At 46.7% G+C, this 23,462-nt stretch overlaps 1 protein-coding gene across 1 annotated transcript in view; it reads right to left on the bottom strand.

Moving 5' to 3' along the window:
- The window catches only part of LOC103550992 (fructose-1,6-bisphosphatase isozyme 2), a 45,839-nt gene extending 24,012 nt beyond the window's left edge, over positions 1 to 21,827 (bottom strand). Inside the window, exons 1-4 of the mRNA XM_070590740.1 lie at positions 21,207 to 21,827; positions 16,956 to 17,118; positions 14,536 to 14,628; positions 657 to 797 (exon numbers count right to left, since the gene is read on the bottom strand). Coding sequence (XP_070446841.1) covers positions 657 to 797; positions 14,536 to 14,628; positions 16,956 to 17,118; positions 21,207 to 21,376 — 567 coding nt within the window. The 5' untranslated portion in view covers positions 21,377 to 21,827. The remainder of the gene's footprint in view (positions 1 to 656; positions 798 to 14,535; positions 14,629 to 16,955; positions 17,119 to 21,206) is intronic.
- Between the last annotated feature and the right edge of the window lie 1,635 nt (positions 21,828 to 23,462).

Below are 23,462 nucleotides of genomic sequence, written 5' to 3'. Positions count from 1 at the left end.
AAGGAGTCTTAGCCTAACCTGGAAAATATACTGCTTTGTCCTGGCTGTGTGATCACTAACAACCGCTGATTATTAATATGGCCTCCCACATGTTCTGAGAAGAGACCTGATTGTCAGGCACCAGATTCTTGTTACTCAGAAACAGTAACTCTCGCTTGTAAATGAATGCCTTGACATTGTGGTTTCTCTAACAGTTGAGAGGTTGGTTCACATGAGGTGGTCCCTCTGTGCCTGAACAAAACGTGTACTCTGATAAAATCAAATTACCAGCCCTGCAAAGTCACACAGCATACAGTTCCTTAAGGCCCCGCCTGAGAAACCTGCTGGCCACCCTCCATGGTATTTCCATCTGTGACAGCTGCCATAAGCTCCTTCAACTTGAAGTCAACCTCCCAAACAGGCCCCAAGCTTCTACACCAGCTTTTGCTCAAATGTCCTTTTTAGTAGAGTGCTGTGATCCAAAGGGTTTCCAGGCTAATAAGGAGAGATCAGATGTGTGGACAAGTTCTTGGGCCTGCCTTTGTGCAGACTGGGCCCTCTTGTTGTGACTGAGGTGGAGAGCATGAGCTGTGTCTGTAGAACCCTTCAGGTGCACCCTGAGCCAAAGCCCCTCCCATGGTGTCCCAAGTGCCGATGCTGCCATATTGGGTACCTACTGGGTCGAGCATGAAGAGGTCCACTCCTTGTCCGGTGGAAAGAGCCACCAGGGTCGCACTACCATAGAGTGCATAGCCCGCAGCCACAATGTTGCGGCCAGGCTGCAGGGCGTCCTTTTCGGAAGGCTCGTCCTCTGAGGTCTGCAGAAGAGAGAAGAGAAACATGGCATATTATTGTCAGTGGAAAGAACACTTTGTCAGAGGCCTGGACTTCAGATCTTCTGGAACCACTAAAGAAAGTGCAGTTCTCAGAATTTCCAGCTGCAACGACTACATCTAGAGGAGACAATCTGCCATGTTAATGCATGGCTCTAGCTGAGCCATCACAAAGGCCATTCTTGGACTTCTTCCTGTTTCTTGACACAATTGTCTGCATCCTGCCAAGAAAAGCACTCCAAGATGCTAAAACCACAGGCCCCCTTAATAATCAAAAGCCATGCTTCTTAACCATTATAATGACAACTAAGATCACTGAGCTCTGCTTTCGTGCAGCATGCTCTGAGATAGTTATCTGCATCATCTCCAGGCATCGGGTGAGGACTTGGGAGCCTGAGCGAGTGGAAACTCATCCAACACCACGAAGCTTCGGAGCCAGAGTCAAACTCAGCAGCTCGGCCCAGTTCTACACTCTTCCAGCTGCTGCCCCTTGAAGACCTTGTCCCTGCCCCTGCTCCAGGACCCCTGGCTACAATTCCGAACGTTTTCTTGAGGAAGCCTTTTTCTTTGGCATAGCAGCACTAACAGTGCTGATGTGAGTGGGAATTCGGAGAGACAGGACAAGGTGGGGAGGCTGAGGAAGAAACAGCAAACCTTCTTTCTTTTTTTTTTTTTTTTGAGGAAGATTAGCTCTGAGCTAACTACTGCTAATCCTCCTCTTTTTGCTGAGGAAGACTGGCCCTGAGCTAACATCCATGCCCACCTTCCTCTACTTTATAGGTGGGAAGCCTGACACAGCATGGCTTTTTGCCAAGCGGTGCCATGTCCACACCCGGGATCCGAACCAGCGAACCCCGGGCCGCCGAGAAGCGGAACGTGCAAACTTAACCGCAGCGCCACCGGGCCGGCCCCAACAGCAAACCTTCTTGATGGAGGGACAGAGCTGCAGCTGAAACTTGATTTCATAACCCACTTCTCCCAATATCTCTTGAAGGTCCCTTCCCTCCCTACCTCCTTGAGCTCTTAAAGGCAAGAGAATCAAATCTTAGGAATTTGGAAAACTGGTTAGCAAACTTTTGGCCTTCACTGTGAGGAGCTGAGTTGGGGTGGGGGAGGGAGAGGAGGGCACGCTCAGTTCTTTCTCCATCTTCATCTGGGATTCTGACTACACAGTGAACCCTTGAGGGAGGGGAGAATTCTGGCAAACACTCGGGCTCTGGTTCCGTGGTTAACATCATCATGGATGGCCAATGTGAGAGGAGCTTTGAAGGAAAGGTGAATGGGTGGACAGACTTCACTCAACTATTTTCAAATCAAAAGATCCAGATAGATTCAGCTTCACAGACTATGGTAGATGGGTATGACATATGTTGAGGCTCCAAACTCACTTCACACACCATCACACCTGCCGATTGTGGTGCTCCGTGTGCAAGGGTTACATTAGAAATTCTTGGCCTCACTGCTTCCGTCATTTGCTTCTCTACTGTCTGTTTTCTGGCAGAGCTACCTCAGATATTTAACTGCACTCTCTAGACACCAGTGAGTCTTTAGCCAAAACACAGGTCTGGAGATTTCCTGCTAAGCAGAAATTCCAAAGAATCTTAAAGTGACAGAGGTGAAAGAAATACCTTTCAAATTATGAAGACACATTTAGTGATTATGTAAACAGAAAACAGAACAACAGTATGAACCCAAATATTATATGCACATTGGAAATAGGCTGATGAACTCTCCTAAAGAATCGCTTCTTAAGGGTAAAATAATAATTTGTATTCATATGGGACTTTATATCTTTCAAAGTACTTTCACATGATGCTTCTGTGAAACAATGGAAAGGCTCTCTGAGCCTTATTTGAAAGAGAAGAGATGGAGGTCAGAAAAGTGCTCACACAGCATCTTGAAACCAGTGAGTGAGAAAGCTGGGACTGGACCCCTATCTCTTGACGCTAAGCCAGAGTCCTTCTCAACTGTCACGGAATATGGGGCCAGTTCGCCCTTTGCTAGTAACATCCTAACAATTTTATTGTAAAACCAAACCTTATCCTTCTTTAAAAATGGCATGTTCTCTTTAATAATTCTTCCTTACTTTCACCATCTTTCATTCTAACACTTTTTTTGCAACAAATTCCCCTTTATCCGACTTGCTCGTGTTTTTTTTATTTTAAAGATTATATTTTTCCTTTTTCTCCCAAAGCCCCCCGGTACATAGCTGTATATATTTTTTTTAGTTGTGGGTCCTTCCAGTTGTGGCATGTGGGATGCCGCCTCAGCGTGGCCTGATGAGCGATACCATGTCCTCGCCCAGGATCCGAACTGGTGAAATCCTGGGCCGCCAGAGCGGAGCACAAGAACTTAACCACTCGGCCATGGGGCTGGCCCGCACGTGTTTAATAAATTAGTTTTATTTCCAGATTCCCAGGGCAACTGCAGATTCCGAGAAGCAGGCCGCAGGGCAGTGATTCTCAAAGTGGACCAGCAGTGTCAGAATCAACTGAGATCTCGTTAGAAATGCATGTTCTCAGGCTCCACCCAGACACAGAGAATCAGAGACTCAGGGCTGGGCCCGAAATCTGTGTTTTCACAAGCCTTCCAAGTGCTTCTGACCCCTGCTAACGCTTGGGAACCACTGTTCTAAAGCATGATCTCTTAAGAACCTTCAGAAAAGTGGACGGCAAAGTCGCTATTAAGTTTTTATCAAAATCTTTGGCCTTCCCCATTGAAGCTTCTGAAACACCTTCGCTAGCCATCAGAAAGATCATATTTTCCGTGTAAGAAACTGGAGTTCTGTTCTGCCGATTTCTCCTAGCCCAGAGACTTTCCTTTCTCCAAGCCACGATCCTGCGGCCTCTGCATCGCGCCCTCTCCTTGGTCCTCGGGTCCCTGCACTGTGGCTTGAAGAGAACCACTCCTCCCCAACTGGCTTCACTGGCTTTTAATTACACACAGAACTCCCTGGCCTTAAAAAATAACTAAAAATACTTTCTAGATCCCAAGACTTCCCTCCATCTATTGCCCTATCTCTGTCTTCATCTAGATCCTGGAATCTAGAATACCTGTCTACACTGGCTGTCTTCCTTCTCTTGTCCCCACTGCAGGCTGCCAGATGACCCCATCTACTAAATCAGGCACACGTTTTCCAGTCCTCCTCTTACCCGACCTCTCAGGAGCACCAGATCCCTTGGCTGCTGCCTCCTTTTTGAGATGTGTCTCTCCTGAGCTTCTATCCACTTCCTTATTTTCTGGCCTGAGATATTGTGATTTATAAGAAATAAATATTTGGTCATTCAGATGGCCAAAACATATCTCTCATATATATTCGGTCTTTGTCCACAGTTTCTGGGTCACAGCTCCCAAAACCCTTGGAATTTCCTTATGAAATGAATGATGGAGGTGTCTTTTGTTATGTGAATGAGGTAATCTTTGGAAAACACCTAAGGATGGGGGGTGGTTGCCAAGGAGCCACCCATGTGATTAGAGGGTTGAACTTTCAGTCCTGCCCCCCAACATCCAGGGAGGGGCCAGGGGCTGGAGGTTCACACTCAGTCATCCACAGCCAGTGATGTAATCAATCATACCTAAGTAATGAAGCCTCCATAAAAATCCAAAAGCTCAGGACCTGGAGAGCTTCCAGGCTGGTGAACACGTGGAGATGCAGGGAGAATGGCACATCTGGAGAGAGCATGGAAGCTCTGCGTCCTTTCCCACATCCCTTGCCCTGTGCATCTCTTCCAGCTGGCTGTTCCGGAGTTATATCCTTTTATAATAAACTAGTGATCTAGTAATTGCTTCTCTGAGTTCTGTGAGCCACTCTAGCAAATTAATGAAATGCAAGGGGGGGCTGTGGGGGCCTCCGATCTAGAAGCACAGGTGATAGCTTGGGCTTGTAACTGGGATCTGAAGTGGTGGGAGAAGGGCAGCCTTGTAGGACTGAACTCTTAACCTGTGGAATCTGATGCTGTTTCTGGGTAGATAGTGTCAGAATTGAGTTGAATTCTTGGACACCCTGCTATATCCAAGAACTTTTTGGTGCCGTGTAGGAAATGCCCCCCTCCCCACATTGAACTCGGGCCCAGGAGACCTCCCCTGGTCTTCTTCCTCACTCTCTACACGTGCCTTCTCGTTTGCTCTTGCCGGCTCCTCTTCTTCCCGCCCCTGAAAGGCTGGTGCTCCTCCTCAGCCCTTGGGCATCTAAGCATTTGGAAAATGGACTTGCTGAATTGCTGCGCTGTCCGAAGTGGGGCGCTTAGCTGCTGGGAGACACACAAATTGAATGGGGTCTGGAATAGATTCCTGACCCAAACTGGCCCAATCACAATCTCTGCTCCAGAAATCTGGATTTGGGGCTAGAACATTCTGGTTGATGTCAACTTGGGAGCTGTGGGTGACCATCATTCTTCTGCCATTGGCCGGAGAATCAGAGAAAACTTGGTCTACAGAGAGAAGAAGGGATGAAGCAGCTGCGTGGCGAGAAAGCAAGATGAGAGACTGTGAGGGAAAAAGCTCTCTCCCGGCCTGACCCTTCTCTGGCCCAGGCCCTCTCTGAGGCTGGCCATATTCCTGCCTTGGGGTTTCCTGATCCATCCCTACCATTTATATCAGAGTCCTAACTAATAAAGCTCTCTCCTCTTCTCATTCTACACACTCCTCAGCAACCTCATCCACAACCAGTGTTCCAGGCCCCACACAGGTGCCAATGCCTCCCAGAGCTCCATCTTCACTCTCCTGAGAGCCTGGCCTTGGAGCCACCTACCCATCAGACATCCCTGCTCAGGTATCCCACAGACGCCTCAAGCTCAACACATCTAAGATGGGATTCATCTGCCCCATCTCACCCTCCCGCTAAAATCTCCACTCTTCTCCCATTGCTCCTGTCTCAGCAAATGGCGCCATCATCTGTCCACTAGAAGCCTGGGAGTTACCCGTCCCTCCCTTTCCCAGACCATACTCCTCACCCTCCCCTACGACCTCCACTCAATCACTAAGTCAGTCGGTCCCAGCAGCCACTCTTCACAGATCCATGTCCTCCTCTCCGTCCTCACCACCACTTGGTCCTGGAGACCATCGCCTCCTGCCTGGTCCCCCTGCTCCACCCTTGCTCTGCTTGCATCCATGTCACTTCTCTCCTTAAAGCCTGTATTGACTTCCCGCTGCCTTGACGGTCAATATTTTTAACTCATTTTACCAGGTCTTCCATTATGTGGCCCCTGCTGGCTGACTGGTCACATCCAACATCATTCTCCATGCCCACCCACCCAGGCCCTACATTGCAGCACCACTGATCTTCTTTTTCTTCTTGAACATTCCACCCGGCACCTGGGCTCCAGCACTCTGCCTATGCCCTTCTTTCTAGCCAGAATGGCCCTCTCCTTTCTCCTCATGCCCTTTGCCTGAGGAACTCAGCCTTCAAGTCTTAGTTGAAACATCAGCTTCCGCATGGAGGCCTTCCATGACCTCAAGATTTAGTCTTCCAGGTACTCGATGCCATGGCACCCAGTGCTTCCCCTCTGAAGCTTCCAACGCAACTTTACTAGTGTGTTTAATGTTTGACCTACTAAATAGACTGTAAGCTCCATGGTGACAAGGACTGACTTTCTTGTGCATGTCTATTTTCTTACCACCTAGTGCAATCTGGCCCATGCTCGTTGCATTCAATTAACACATGTACGTTTATACACATACATATGTATACAGGCATATATACTTTTTCATGAGCATGTTGGATAGTCTATTGCAACCCCTAAATTTAATCAATCTCTACTGTTTAAAGTTTAGGTTTTTCCTAAAATTATGTTTAACTTTTTATTTTAAAATAAATTATACGGGCCAGCCCGGTGACACAGACATTAAGTTTGCATGTTCCACTTTGGTGGCCCAGGGTTCACCAGTTTGGATCCCAGGTGTGGACCTATGCACTGCTTGTCAAGCCATGCTGTGGCAGGTGTCCACATATAAAGCAGAGGAAGACGGGCACAGATATTAGCTTAGGGCCAGTCTTCCTCAGCAAAAAAACAGGAGGATCGGCGGCAGATGTTAGCTCAGGGCTAATCTTCCTCAAAAAAATAAATAAATAAATAAAAATGATTATAGATTCATAGGAAGTTGCACAGATCGTACAGAGAGATCTTGTGTACCTTTCACTCGATTTCCCCCAATAGTTACATTTTATGTATTTTCCTAGAGTACAATATCAAAACCAGGAAACTGACCTTGGTATCAAGTGTGTGTCTAGCTCTGTGCCATTTTATCAAATGTTAGATTCATATCCCCACCACCACGTCAAGACACAGAACCATTCCATCACCACAGACATCTCCCTCGTGCTATCCCTCCCCACTACCCCTGACCCTGGCCAACACTGATTTCTTCTCCATCTCTAGTGTAAACACGTCATTTCCAGAAGGTTGCATAAATGGGATCAGACAGTTTGGGATCTTGGCTTTTTCGCTCAGCATAATGCCCTTGAGATCCAGCGCAGTTGTTATGCGTATCAATAGTTCCTTCCATTTTATTGCTCAGGAGTTCTCCAAGTGTGGACGTGTCAGCATTTGTTTAACATTTCACCTCCCGTAGGACAGTTTGGTTATTTCCAGTTGTGAGCTATGACAAATAAAGCTGCTACGAACAACCATGTACCTCCTCTTTTTGCTGAGGAAGGTTGGCCCTGAGCTAACATCAGTGCCCATCTTCCTCTATTTTATATGTGGGACGCCTACCACAGCATGGCTTGATAAGCAGCGAGTAGGTCCATACCCAAGATCTGAACTGGAAGACTTCAGGACACCAAAGTGGAACATGCGAACTTAACCACTGCGCCACCAGGCTGGCCCCTCTTTTTTTTTTTTTTAATTCATTGTGCTTTTGGTGTCATGTTAAGAACTCTGCGCCAAGTCCTAGTTCCTGGAAATTTCCTCTTATGCTTGATTGTAAAAGTTTTATGCTTAAACCTATAATCTGTTTTGAGATGATTTTTGTATAAGGTATGAAGCTTAGGCTTTTGCCTGGGGATGTACAATTGCTACAGCACCATTTGTTAAAAAGACTCCTTCCTCCATTGAATTGCTTTCGAAACGTTGTCAAAAATCTGTTAGCCAGAAACTGTGAGATCCCTTCCGGGTTCTCTACTCTGTTCCATTGATCATGTGTCTATCCCTCTGTTCATATCAGTCTTGATGACTGTGGTGATATGATAAGTCTTGAAATTGGGACTGATTCCTCTCACTCTACACTTTCTCAAAATTGTTTTAATTATTCTAGTTCCTTTGCCTTAAATTTTAGAATAATCTTGTCCATATCTACAAAAAATCTTGCCAAGATTTTGAGAGAAAGTGTGCATATCAATTGGGGAGAATTGACCTCTTTTACTATGTTGAGTCTTCCAATCCATGAACCTGGTATATCTCTCCACGCAAGACACACTGTGGCTTCCTTGGTTACTTTCATCAGCATATTGTAGTTTTCAGCATAAAAATACTGTATATGTTTTGTTAGGTTTACACTATTCCATTTTTTGAGCTATTATAAATCGTATTATACCTTAAAGTTTAGTTACCGTGTGTTTATTACTAATATATAGAAATTCGACTGATTTTTGTGCATTAATTTCATATCTTGTGACCTTGCTGAACTCACTTATCAGTTCTAGGAAGTTGGTTTTTTGTTTTGCTTTTTGTAGATTCCTTGGGATTTTCTACATAGACCACCATGTTATCTGCAAAGAGGGACAGTTTTATTACTTCCTTTTCAATCTCTATGTCTCTTATTTCTCTTTCTTGTCTTACTGCCCTGGCTAGATCTTCCATCACTATGTTGAACAACAGTAGTGAGACTGTACATCTTTGTCTTGTTCTTGATATTAAAGGAAAAACATTCAGTCTTTCACCATTAAATGTGATGTTAGCTGTTGGGTTTTTGTAGATATTCTTTATCAAGTTGAGGGAAGTTTCCCCTCTATTTCTTGTTTTCTGAGAGTTTTTTTTTTTTTTTTTTTTTTTGGATGAATGTTGAATTTTGTCAAATGGTTTGTCTTCATCAGTTGATATGATTTTATGATTTTTCTTCTTTAGCCTGTTGATGTGGTAGATTAGATTGATTGATTGTTGACGATTGATCCAGCTTTCCACCATTGGAATGCCCTACTTTCTCATGGTGTATAATTTTTTTTATGTATTGCTGAATTCTATTTGCTAATATTTTGTTGAAGATTTTGCATCACTTCATGAGAACTATGGGTCTGTAGTTTTCTTTTTCCGAACTGCCTTCATCTGGTTTTGGAATCAGGCTAATACCAGCTTCATAAAATGAATTGGGAAGTGTTTCTTCCCCTTCTCTTTTCTGGAAGAGATTAAGTAATCTTTAGACATTTGGTATAATTCTCCAGTGAAACCATCTGGGCCTGGAGATTTGTTCTTTGAATTCTATTTTCTTAGTAGTTATAGAGCTAGTCAAATGATCTATTTTATATTGGGTGAATAATAGTAGCACACTTTTTGAGGAATTGGTCCATTTCATGTAGTTGTCAAGTTTATGTGTGTAGAGTTATTTATAGTATTTCTTTATTATCTTTTTGATGTCTCTTAATATTTTTAAATATCAAAACAATTCTGAGATTTAAAAAAGAGTGAAAAAAAGACATCTTTTTTATTTTAGCTTCCATTTTTATAACTAACTTTTTATATGTTTATTGATCATCTTTATTTCTTATTTTGTAAGTTGCCTGTTTTATGTCTTTGCTTATTTTTGTATCAGAGTTTTCATCTTCTTGTTGATTTTAATAGCTCTTTACATATAAAAGATATTAATGCCTTATATGTGTTACAAATATTTTCCTTGATTGTCATCTGCCTTTAACTTTATTTACAATGTCTTTTTCTTTGCAGTGCAGTTTTTTGGTAATTAAAATTATTCATTACAACCCTTATTATTTTCTTCTCTTGTCTTCATGTTTAGACAGAATTTCTCCTACATCAAGACAAGATCAGAGAAAGATTCTTTTCTGTTTCTGGTTTCATCCTCCACCTCTCCACCAAACTCATTAACTCATCTGTAATCTCTTTCAGTGCATGGAAAAAAGAAAGGTTCAATTTTTGTTTTTTCCCCATTATGGTCCTAGTACTCCAAAAATCCACTTCATATTAGTAATCTCCATTACTCCAGGCTCAATGTATTTAGTGGCAGATGGTTTGGGAAAGTAGACTATTTTTCTTTTTATTGAGGTATAACTTACATATAGCAAAGCACATAAATCTTAATTTTACAGCTCAATGAATTTTTACCTACATATAGTATATACTCACATAACCACCAAGATCAATCTATGGAACATTTCCAGCAACCTAGCAAACTCCCTCCTGCCCTCTCTCAGTCACCATCACCTCCCCCAAAGGTAACCTCTATTCTGGACTTTATCACCTGGACAGCAAAAAGATAATTAGTAGGGGCCAGCCCGCTGGCGCAGCGGTTAAGTGCACATGTTCTGCTATGGTGCCCCAGGGTTCACCGGTTCGGATCCCGGGTGCAGACCTACACAACACTTGGCAAGCCATGTTGTGGCAGGCGTCCCACATATAAAGTAGAGGAAGATGCGCACGGATGTTAGCTCAGGGCCAGTCTTCCTCAGCAAAAAAGAGGGGGATTGGTAGCAGATGTTCGCTCAGGGTTAATCTTCCTTAAAAAACAAAAAATAATTAGCTTTGCCTGTTTTGGAACTTCATATAAATGAAATTACAAAGCATGTGTTTTTTTGTATCTGCCTTATGTTTCTCAACATTACGTCTTTGTGATTTTATCTATGTTGTTGCAGGTAGTAGTAGTTTGTTCTTTTTCATTGCTATGTAGTTTTCTGTTGTACAAGTATACCACAATTTATTTACCCATTCTAATGTTGATATACATTTGGATTTTTTTCCAGTTTGGGGCTATGACGAATCATTTGCCAGACACAAGCACTCATGTATCCCGGGTGCATACCAGGAGTGGACTTGCTGGGCTTTAGTGTATAAATATATGTTAGGCATTAGCAGGTGCTATCAAAAGTTTTCTGAAGTGTTTGCATCATCTTCTGCTACCACCAACCATGAGTAAGAATTCTAGTTTCTTCATCAACACTTGGTGTGGTTAGTCTTCTTAATTTTAGCCATTCTGGTGGGGTGAATAATGTCTCATTATACTTTTAATGTCCATTTCTCTGATGACTAAGGATGTTGAGCATCTCTCATATGCTTACTAATCAGTTGGGGAGAAAATTTCTTTTTTGAAGTGTTATTCAATGCCTTTGCTCATTCCTTTGTTTAGACTGACAGTATTCTTTATTGATTTGTAGGAGTTCTTTATTTTATATATGAGTCCTTTGTTGGAGATACATACTGAAAATCTTTTCCTTCAGTCTGTGGTTGCATTTTCACTCTTTTTTTTTTTTTTTTTTTTTTTTTTTTATTAAAGATTTTATTTTTTTCCTTTTTCTCCCCAAAGCCCCCCGGTACATAGTTGTATATTCTTAGCTGTGGGTCCTTCTAGTTGTGGCATGTGGGACGCTGCCTCAGCGTGGTTTGATGAGCTGTGCCATGTCCGCGCCCAGGATTCGAACCAACGAAACACTGGGCCGCCTGCAGCGGAGCGCAGGAACTTAACCACTCGGCCACGGGGCCAGCCCCTGCATTTTCACTCTTAATGTTGTCTTTCATGAACAGAAGTTCTTAATTTTAGTGAAGTCCAATTTATTAGCCTTTCCTTTCATGGTTAGTGCTTTTTGTGTCCTTAAGAAATCTTTACCTTCCAGAAAGACATGAAGATATTCTCCTGTGGTTTTTTCCTAGGAGTTTTATAGCCTTACTTGTTACAATTAAGTCTCTAACCTTTCTTAATTAATCTCCGGTATGGCGTGTAGGGTCAAGTGCATTCTTTCTCATATAGAGATTCTCTGGGGCCAGCATCATTTAGTGAAGGATCATCTTTTACTGAAGTAGCATGAACTTCAGTGTTGCCCCTTCATAACCAGGTGGCCACACATACATATGTACATGTGTGGGTTGATTTGTAGTTGCTCTTTTGTGTTCCATTGGTCTATGTATCTACTCTTTTTTTTATGAGGAAGATTTGCCCTGAGCTAACATCCATTGCCAATCTTCCTCTTGTTGCTTAAGAACGATGGTCCCTGAGATAACATCCGTGCCAATCTTCCTCTAGTTTATATGTGGGTTGCCACCACAGCATGGCTGATGAGTGGAGTAGGTCTGCATGTGGGATCCGAACCTGCAAACCCAGGCTGCCAAAGAGGAGCATGCGGAACTTGGACCACTCAGCCACGGGGCCGGCCCCTATCTGTGTGTTCTTATGTCAATGAAAGAGTTGACTTTGGGCAAGCTTTGCTTAACTGTGACAATGGGGGAGGGGGTCTCCTGACCCTGTAGGGGTGTTACAACCCATACCCTTAAATTATTCAGACCCACAACTCGCTCCTTCCGTCAGACAGAGCCAGCATCAGTCCTTCTCCTTAGCGTCTGGTTTTCGCTTTCCTGTGATTCTGGTCCCTGCCCCTCACCTGTGTTTAATGCTTGTTCATTTCAATGAGCTCAGCTGTGCATTTAAAGGTATGGATGACATATTTTACCCAGCAGTTCCGGATATTTTGAAGCAGGAGAGTTTTCACGTTGTCTAATCTATGACTTTGCTGGAAATGAAAAGTCTCTACTTCAAGAAAAAGGAAAATCTACCAACAGAGGGCTGAAAACAGTGTGGGTTGCCCCAAATGGTGTTCAGCATTGCTCCTTAGAGATAAAGGGAGCAAGATACCTTTGACAGTCCTCTGACTCTCCTGAAACTTCTATATTGATGCTTATCAGAGAATCACAGAAGTCCTGGTCAGAAACGGGCATCACCCCTGGTTTTGACAAGGTTCTCAGCTGCTGTGCCAGCCCCCCTAAGGTCTCCGAAGTGAGCTGCTCTCTCACTACACTTGGTTTAAGCATCGCAAAGCAGTCTCTTCACGTCGTCTTCACAATTTCCATTCTAAGAGGTTTATTAGTTCCTCAAATTTCCCCCCCTTCTTTAGAAATATTATGAAAGGGAATCTACGGTTATTTGAACTAGCCTTCAAAGCCTCTGTTTTCTTCAAAATTTAAGACAAAATCTCCATGTTCAAAGTCACGTAAATTCAAGTGTGAATATCCCATATTATATATAATAATATTTTTCTTTCTTGTTTTAAAGACTCAATTTTTCCAGAGCAGAATTGAGAGGAAGATAGCGAGATGTCCCATAGACCCCTGTCCCCACACAGGCACAGCCTCCCCGTCATTGCTCTTGTTTTAAACCAGTTGGTCTTGAGAAGCTGCGAAGAGCCGTGATGGTGGCATCAGAGCGTCAGAGCGTCCGTTTCATCCCCGCCCCGCCACGCGCCCCCTGCTGATTTCAATGGAGCTGCAGACCTTGTCTGTGCTTCAGTTTGCTGGCAGTAAAAGCAGCGATAGTGTGCGTGATTTCATCTCGGCGGAGGTGAGGGCTGGTGCAGGAACAGCGTGCCTGCAGGCGGGTGAGGCAGTGCCTGACAGAGCATTAGCCGTGAGGAAAAAACCAATACCTAAAACTCAAAGATACAGCTGGGTGTCTTTTTCCAGAATCTCATAAACATCAGGCCAGCTATCCCTTTATTTTGACCTCTAAGCTGTATCTCAAAGGAGAAACAAACTCGTATACTCACCGACCTCATCTTTGCTTCACCCTGAACAGCATCTCCGTCTTTAACTCTCTCAGATACCAGAGAAAGTGTCTCGTGTCGTTCTCTCCTGCTCCCTCAGCAAAAATCTCCTCTCTCTCTTCACAAGAAGAAAAGAGAAGCACGGACTGGGAAAGCAACATCCTTGGAGGTTTCCTCTCACCCCTGCTGGCTTGGCTTCCATTTTGTTCTCTGAGACAGGAGGAAGGGAGCGCTCGCCCGCTCCTTGCTGTCTTCTCAGGAGGAGCGCTCAGGCTAATTCAGACATTCTGCTGGGGTTAGTTTCCCACTAAGCTTTTGCCCCTGAAAATCAAATGCTGGCCCCCTTTTTTGGACAACCATCAGCCAAGCAGAAATATCTACTGCAATACCAATATCTACAGACAACACAGTAGGTGATGTGGGGTATACCCAATCCTCTGCTGAGTTTATAATCCAGGAGCACTAAGAGAGACACACATGGAAAATTAACTACACACGTTATGAAATTAGTGCCAAATTGGTAGGATAGAAAATAAGTGATGTCTGCATTTGTTTGATTGTGAGTAATTTAGCAGAAAGAGTGTATGCTGTGGAGACAGACAGCAGGGCCTCTAAAACCAGCCAGAGGGCAGGTCACCCAACTGAACAGTCCTTGAAACCTTCAAGTGCCCCTGGCCTCCTTCTGCCTGAAAGCCCACGGGCACAGGCCAGCCACCCTGACTGGAGCAGGCCTGGTCCCAAGTTGAGGTAACGTGTGGACTACGTGGCTTGGCATGAAGTCTCTGGTAACACTGGATGGATACCACGGGGAACCTCGTACCATGCTGACATTTGTGTCACTTCCAGATTTTCAACACAAGGCACCCTCTATCCTCTTGCTTTACGAATGCTGTGAAGAAGGCAGGGGAAATCGCCAGTGCAGCTCTTCCAACGAGAAGCCTGCAGCAGAGCGCAGACTTGCAGCTCCCAGCCCAGGGGCCTTCTAGAAGCCGTTCCAGGCAGGAGGTCTTAAAGATCAGACTGTCTACTCACCTTTCTGTAGATGGCAAATATGGTTCCAATGGAGGCCAGGCAGTCGATGTTGGAAGATCCATCCAGTGGGTCAAAACAGACCACGTATTTCCCCTAAATGCAGAAGGGGGAGCCATCTGATCAGGTTGCCTTTGCACCAACACACTCTATGTAAGCGGCCGCGTGTGGCAGATAGATAACACAGCGTGAAAAAGCAATCAGAGCAAAGGGATTTCCTTATCAAAAAGCACAGTCACTTATGGAGGGCAGAGCATTTTGCACATATGAACTGTGCAGCTCAGGGCCCACCTGCCCGGAAACGGATGAACCGACGCCCACATGGGGCGCTCAGGGTCCCACCCCCCTCCAGAGAGCTCTCCTGGCACCTGCGCTGGCTCCACCCTCCCCTCCTACCTGGGCCCACTGGGGACCTCAAGCTGCTGAGGTATGAGAGGACACCAGGTCTGGGAAGAGGTAGGGAAAAAAGATAAAGTTGAGCTAGCTCTATCCATATCCAGTGTCAGTTATTGATTTATTGATAATTCTTTCTGAGCCTCTCCCTAGACAGGCTTTTTTCATTTTGGAGCACTTTCACCGAAAGACTTCAGAAAATCTCAGAAAAATGTCTCCAGGCCTCTGGGTCTGTCTTGTTAAGACAGCTAGTATGCACAAATACATCAGGAGAATAAAAATACCCTTCTGGGTTTTGCTGCGTCCAGCCCACCTGGCTGCTGTGAAGACCAGAAGGCAGAGCGGGCGGGTCTCTCTCGCCCACCCCCACCGGCATCACGGGCTGCCCCAGCCACCATTCCATGAAAAGAAATGCCCAGATACGTTTTACAAGCCTCCTATGTGCAAGGTCCCGTGAGGACGTCAGTGATGGGGACCAGAGTCTCCTGGGTAATTAAACGCTGGTAATGAGCCATCAGGTAAAATGGGAGTCATTTCTCCCACCACTAAAACGACTTTCCCCGGCTCTCCAATGAGGCTGCCCTAGCTTAAGTTGAGCTTTAGTTCTTCTTTTTTTTTTGGTCCCTTGCTCAACCTGGGGGAGGGGCACACAAAAAAGTGGAATAATCCATAAATTGGAAATTCCCCATTCTTCCTGTGGATAATCCAATTCAGCCCATCCATTCCCGCGTGCATTCATTCAATGGCTATTTGGTGAGCATCTAGCCTATGCTGGAACACGTTCAAGGAGCTGGTGTGGGAGCACGTGTGGAGTAGTCAGGAACCAGCATGAAGGCCTGTGTAGCTCAGGCCAGCTGGGAAAGAAAATGGCAGATTAGATTGTAGAGATCATCGAGGGTCGTATCAGTGGAAACGGAAAGTTGAAAATAATAGGTGTGACTTAGCTTCAGTTACATGAAGCAAGTAAAATGCTTTGCACAGTCCCTGGCATACAGTAGGTGTTTAACAAATTTGGCTTGACCTTTTCTGTCCTTTCAGCTAATCATAAAGAAATGGCACCTTGCCCCCAACACTCAACATGTAAAACAAGGGCCAATAGTGCCAGCATTTATTTTGTGTTACTGCATCGCAGCTGAACGTGGGTTGCATCTTCTGGCCGCCAGCAAACCTCTCTCTTTAATAAACTGTGTGTGGGGCCAGCCTGGTGGCCGAGTGGTTTGCATGCTCCGCTTTGGCGGCCCAGGGTTTCCCCAGTTCAGATCCTGGGAGCGGACCTGGCACTGCTCATCAGGCCATGCTGAGGTGGCGTCCCACATGCCACAACCAGAGGCACTCACAACTAGAACATACAACTATGTCCTGCAGGGCTTGAGGGGAAAGAAGAAGGAAAAAAAGAAAAAAAGAAGAAGATTGGCAACAGTTGTAGCTCAGGTGCCAACCTTTAAAAAAATAAACTGTCCGTGAAACCACAGTGAATACAGACCCTCCCAGCCATGCCCTACAGTAACCAAGCTGCTGCCGCATCACGGCTGAGCGTGCGACCTTCGTGATTTCTTCCCGTATTGGTCCAACAGTTCGTCAGGCATGAAGACATCTCTGCAACCACAGCCCCCTTCGGGAAGAGTGTGTTGGGAGGGGCGTGGAAGTGGGGATGAGAAGAGGAAGAGGCTGAAAGTGTGGCTCTCCCCAGAACTCTACTTTTTACCAGACTTGATGATTTTCCAGCCCGGAAGGCCAGCCCTGCTTACCAGTACAGTAAGTGAAACTCATGAACCCCACCCACTAGGCGTTTTGGTAAATTGCTCTGATTTATTTCCTGAATGAATCACTGCCTTGTTAGGGAGTCTTTTTTCACTAGACAGCATAAGACTTTCAACTAATGAAGTATGCAATCCGTTCTTCCCGGCAAACAAAAGTTAAGCAATACAGGAAAATCTCAGAAACTAAAGCAAAGCTGTGCAACCCAAGATTCTTCCCGACTCAGCAGCACCACCTGCTGGGGAGGGGACTGCAGCCCGCCCCGCACGCACCCTCTTCTCCTTGGCCGTGATGATGGCCTCCTTGTTCTCCTCCGAGACCAGGACGCAGGTGCTGTAGGAGGACTGCAGCATGTTGATCACCAGGGAATTGGACAACACGTCCAGCTTCTTCACCTCGTCCCCCGTCACGTTCACGGTCCCCGCAATTCCATACCTAAGAAGACAATGAGGTCACGAAGGGCAGCCCAGACGCTGGGGCACCACAGTGGACCCTACCTTCTTTCCTGGCTCTGGAGGCTCCGGATTATAAAGATAGACCAAGTGGGTCATGTCTCATGGCGGCGATTCTTAACCCTCCTGCCTCACACGCACCTCGGGGGTACTGTCATGGTCCCTTGTTCTCCGGATCGCAAGCAGAATTCAGTCTTACTCGCACACAGACCTGCACTCGGCCTGGGAGGTGACGAGGAACCGAGACTTCATAGTCAGACACATCACCACAACTGTACAGCACTCCAGAAAGTACAGGACCGCCTTCCAGCACTGGAATTTCAACTGTTTGTTGATTATCCTCAAATGCTGGCCTGCTGGGCCCCATTAAAAATTGCCTGCTGTCGTTTGGCGTTACTTGAATAAGAAGGAAATTTGAGGACGGACTCAACGGATTTAGCTCTCCGCTACCCTTCCAAGCCACACAAGAAAGAGCACCACTACGAAACTCTACCCAGCTTTGTGTATTACAGTGTCAACAGGCAAAGGTCTCTGCTTCTCCTTTGTCGGGGATCCTTCTCAAATGCGAGTCAGATGACTTTCACCTCACCCAGAGCTCCCGCGTTCCCCACAGTGGGCCTTGGCCACTGACATTGCCCCTTGTCCCTCTCACCCTCACTCGGCCAATCTCAGCCTCTGGAACCCACCGGGCACACACCTGCCTCACCACCGACCCCCGGTTTTGCTGCCCACCCCCACAATCTTCCCTCTAAGAGCCACGTGGCTATCACCCCACTCAAGCTTTTTGCATTCCAACAGCCACAAAGGTCCTGTGGCCACCGGCACCCAGCAAGCTGCTCCTCTATTTTCATCTTCACTCACAGCATTTCACCCACGGGATGCTCTCTGCGCACCATCAGCTTTTTCCTACCCACCCTCCTAATTGCTCTGAAAGCTTCTCTGGTCCTCCTTCCTGTTCCTGCCACACCCCTGGCACACCTCTGCCATCCCTTCCACAGTGCTCACAATTTGCTCATGGGAATGTCTTTCCCGCTGGATTATCTGCTGGTCAAGGGCAAGAACTGTGACTTACTATTTGTCTCCACAGTGCCTGAGGGCAGAGTAGAGCTCAGCGCGTGTTCAGTGGCCTGTGAAGAAAGGAAGGCAGGAGAGCAGTTTCCTTTCCTCTCCTTTTTTCAGCGCCATTCATTGGCTGAAGGAATTCACAGGTGGTTCTAAGGCAGCCAGGGGTTGAGAACCACTGAGCTACCCTAAGCAGGGCCAACTCACTTCCCACCCTCTTCCCTGATTGACAGCCCCCCCCCCCACCGCCCCCACGCCCCCCACAAGGCGATGTCGGATGTGCAGTGCTGAGCCAGCCGCCTTAGAAAACAACACTGGTAGCCTGGCCTCAAAGCTTGTACCTTCTGGTTCAAAATAAAAGCAAACAACAGCAACAATAAAAACTGGGTTATTTTGCGTCGAAGTCTAAAGGGACCACAAACCCTATCCTCCTGTTTAAACTGGAATCTTGATGCAGCTGCGGCTGGAGAGTGACGAGCTAGGGCGCCGGAGGCCTGCGGTGGGCAGAGCTGAGAAACAGGCTCAACGTCCTGTGCTTCGCAAAGCCCCCAACATCTCCAACCCCACCTCTACTCCATCCCCAACCAGTGTCCAGGTGCTGGCGTCCTGCTGGGTCTACCCCCATCAACACCCCTCCTTCCAGAAAGAATGGAAGGCCATTCACAGTGAGATCTCATTGCCTGACACCTGCTCCAAGTCACGCGGTGGGCGAAAGCGCGCTTCACAACCCAGCAGAGGACAGTGTCTCCCACCACCGTAACTAACACTGAAGCCTTGCCGACAGTTCCGAGGGGCGACGGCCCACCATCTTGACGCTGGAAAGCCATGGAGAGGCTTCCGGCAAGGCATTCCCTTCTTTCTACAGCAAGGAGCGGAGAAGGAAGAAGGAAAAACACGAGAATTTCTGATCATTTTTGCATTTATCGAGCCTGGACCTAGAGATTTCTTCCCAAAAAGAGGAAGCAAAGGAATGGGGGGCTTGAGCCCCCCTCAGTGGGAAAGTGGCAGGAATATGTGAGAGTCCCGTTCTGCTCTCAGGAGCAGAATTGCTCCAGGACTGACTCAACCTTTTAGCAACTTGAGAAGCAACCCCAGGTCCTCTTAAAATAACCTCAGCATCTTGTTAGAAAGAAGGAATTGCCAGCCAATAGGCTTCTCCTGCTGCCGCTTTGGGCGTCTGTTGCCGAGGAGCCGGGGGAAGGATGCCGGCTGACTTGGCAGAATCCCGGGCCTCTGCCGGGCGGGGACCCCGCCTCAGTCTGCGAGAACGCGCCGGCGCCTCCGTCTCGTTTCCACGGGCCGCGCCTGCCATCTAGTGGTCATGCGGCTGCATAGACATTTCCCGGCAAATTGCCCCAGGTCTGGGCTTGGAACCCTGGCAATCAGGAGCATTTACTGAGCATTTATTACGGGTCTGGCACTGTGGAAATGATTATCACGTGGACTTACTAAGCCTTACAACAACCCTAGGAGTTAGGGGCTATTAGTGTCCTCTCCATTTCATAAATGGGGAAGATGAAGTCCTAGCAAAAATAGATCATTGCCCATGATCACATGGTAGAAAAAGCCAAGTCAGATGAGCCCCTTAATTATCCAATCTCTGAGTCCACTTCGTCTGGACGCTCAACGGCCACAAAGTCAGGCAGCGTTCTGCAGCTGATTGGTACAGCCCTACCGCAAGCGCTGCTGCCTAGCGGGACGTCCCGCACAGAGGAGGCGCCCATTAGGGTGGGTGGACGATACTGTGATGTCAGCAAGCAACAGGGACTCCCAGGAACCCGCTCCAAGCACCGCGGGGCCCACACACAGTGGGAGGCAAAGCCACTACGTAGTGTCCCTCAGCAGGACCCATCACCTGGCAGGAGCAGGACAGAAGCAAATGGCTGCACCTCACATTCATGAAGGTCCTTAAAAGCAGAGCTTGGCCATTGTTGCCAAATGAGGTGATAAGACGGTTATAGCAACACACGGAAGGGGAAAGCCGTCAGAATGCATCTTTAACTAGGATCCCATTACTGCATCACAAAACCTTGTATCAATAAATTCCATACTTATCTTGTGATAATGACATCTTGTGATATAATGCTATCACATTTTTTTGTGTTAAAACACTAACCTGCTAAGAAAAAATCTTAAATTTTGGACTTTGTTATTTGTGCATTTGGGTGCCATAATAATAATAATTAATAATAGGTGCTTTCAACCTCTAAGAAGACCTCCAGTGAAATTACTACAATGAAATGGAAGCCGAAAGAAAGACTGCTTTTTTTTTTTTTTTTTTATCATAAACTTAAGCTGCACACTTGGCCATGCCGACCAGCAGCCGTAGCATGAATCTGTCATTCTGTGCGTGGATGAAGCACCAAGGAGAACAAAGTGGAAGGGTGTTCTGCGTCCCCTCCCCCCGGCCCAGCCCCTCCCAGCTCCGTGCGCACCAAGTGGAGAGGAAGACAAAGAAAGACACAGAAGAGAAACTTTGAAAAGCGGCCGGCAGAAGACTCCTTCGGCTGGAGAGAGAGGAGAGGTTGGGCCGGCCCTGGGAAGTCATCTGTTTTGTAAATGACCCCGCTCCTAACGTATTGGCACAGGTTCCGCCTATAAGATGCTCATATCCGCAAAGGGCATAAAGAGACGCTTCAAGTCTCCTTGCGGTTTCTTTGTGCCAGGGAGAATGCAAATACAAGTCATGATAATTCAGTGTGTGTTTTAAGGTCACAAGCCACTGGGCTTGTTATTAAAACACACGGCAACTGGAAAAATTATATATATATATATATTCTCCATAGCGTGTCTCAGAGTATTTTGTTTCTTTCTCGAAATGTCAAAGTACCCTTTATCAAAGCACACGTGACAGTAACACACACAACTTCCCTCCAGGGCACAGAGGCAAACAGCTTTCCCTGCGGTTTCTCGCCCCGGCACCCGCACCTGCGGCGCTGCGCACACCCGCCCCGGGGGCGGCTGCGGGTCGGGGAGGCCCGCGCGCCCGGCCCTGCGCCCCCGACTCACAGGTGGGCCAGGCCGGCCTTGCGCACGGCCGAGGAGATGGCTTTGATGGCGGTCAGCATGGAGTTGAGCAGCTGCGTGAGCTCCCCGGTCCCTTTGGCCTGACGCCCCTTCTCCATAACGTAGCGGGTCAGCGTGAGCATGTCCGTTTCGAAGGGGCTTCTGTCCGTCATTGCGGCGGGGAATTTTTCAAATCCTTCTTTCCTCCCTGCAGAAAGCCTTGTTGATCTCTGAGGGCTGTGGCTCCTCCGTATCAGAGCTGCTTAGAAGTCTGTGCTGGCCGTGCCAGGACCTTTAAGGAAAAGTGCTCCAGCCCACGTGGTTGAGATAACTGGGCGAGCCCTCAAGGAAATCTCCCCAGCGAGGGCTGGTTCTCAAGGCTGCCAAGGCCACAAGCAAGCTGTAAATAGAAACGGGCAGCCCAGAAACACAGACCTTCTTTCTCTTGATCAACCTTTCTCTTTAAAGATCCTAAGAAGCAGTCATTTACTAACAGGTGGGAGATGAGAAATCTAGCTATTGAAAGATGATCCATAAAACTCTCTTCTTTAAGGACTCAGGATCCTTGGCATGTGTCTGCTGCAGAACCCGACCTCCCTGTAGTCATATAACTGGCAGATTGGCAGACGTCTTATCTGGGGTAAGGGTTACATAAAATAGTGGCAATCCTGGGACCTCTGAGCCAGAGTTCTTTCACATAAGTTTGAAAAGGATGCTTTTATTCCCAAAAAGCATGCATGACTGAATGGATCTCCAAATCTGGAAGAAAAAGGCTGTGTTGCTAGCACAGAGCCTAGCACCAGAGTTATTTTATCAGTTTCTCTAGATCTGCACTTTCATATAGGAAACACTACATAAGAGTATAAAGAAAAAGTGCAAGTTCTCGCCACCTGCCCATCCCCCAGCCCACTCCCTAGAAATAACCACTAGAGCTGGGGGGGGGGGGGCGCTGTTTTGGTAACAGGTGCCATCAGGCTGGGGCGGGGCGGGGGGGTGGTGGTCTGCATAGGGTGGTCCAAGCACTTTCTCTAGTGGCCAACAGATCCGGCTCTGAGTCCCACGCTAGTCATCTGCCAGTTGTACCACCTAGGAAAGTTCCTGGAGCCTCAGTTTCCCCTTGTAAATGGAGATGACAATGAAACATCTACCTCACAGAGTGGTTGTGAGGATGAAAGGTGATAGGCGTGCCTGGCACATCCCATTTCTCTTGTATATATAACTGTTATGTATACATATATAATTCCGTTTTACAAAATAGTAGAACGTGCACATTGCTCTGTAATTTGATTTTTTTCCTTTGACTTATTTCGATTAGAATGTGTCTAGCTGCTAGTAATAGAAAACTCAGAGTGATTTAAATCTTGGAGTTCATTTATCTCACATTTTCTCATGAATTCTCTAGGAGGCGGCTGCTGGCATGCATTGAGCCCTTCACAGGTTCCGCTGGGAACCACTCTGTCTCTTCTTGGTAATCCTTGGTCAGCTGGCTTTTGCCTCCAAGCTTGTCATTTTAGCTCTGAACATCTCGTCCATGCTGAAGACCCAAAGAGGGGAGAAAGGCAGCTCAACCACATCAGTTCCTTTTTATTAGGAAAGAAAAATTTCCCCAGAAACACCCCACTCCCTGCTTCCAGCAGACTTGCACCAATGGCGCACTGGCCAGCTTTGTATCACATGGTCATCTCTTGCTGCAAGAGTTGGGCACTGGTGTTGGATCAACCATCTCAAGTGTCTGCCATAGCCAAACGCATTGGAAACACATCTGTGTGGGCCCTGAGAGACGGCCTGCATCCCAGGGTGGACAATCAGGTGGACCACGCTGTGACAGGCTTCCTTCTCTGTGCGTGGGCTCGTGCGAAGGCTTCTGGGAGATACAGCTCTGGAAGAGGAGCAGCTCTGCTGGAACGTTTTAATTTTGACATCACCAGGATGTAAACCAGAAAACTGTCTTTTTCTTTTCCAAGAGCTTCTGGGAATTGCGACGCCTGTGGAATGGAACTTTCTTTGATCCTGCCCCGTCTAAGTTTTTGTCTTTTGCATGACAGATCAACCATGATTCGTCGGACGTGATTATAGAAAGAGCAGTGGCTGGAGATGAGGAGTTCCGGGCCAGTAAATGACTGCCAGACCAAGGAGGGCCTGGTTGACCGGTGTCCAGGTTCCCTTTAAAGTCTAACATTGTCATCTGATTAAGGTTTTCCCACCTGATGGTACAAAACAGTGCCACTCAAAGTGGACCTCACATCTTTCTTAGAGAAA

The sequence above is a fragment of the Equus przewalskii genome, chromosome 22, assembly GCF_037783145.1.
Source record: "Equus przewalskii isolate Varuska chromosome 22, EquPr2, whole genome shotgun sequence".
In the NCBI taxonomy this organism is placed as follows: Eukaryota; Metazoa; Chordata; class Mammalia; order Perissodactyla; family Equidae; genus Equus; species Equus przewalskii.
The sequence above is the reverse complement of the archived record's forward strand: the minus strand, read 5'-3'. Positions and strand labels throughout refer to the sequence as shown.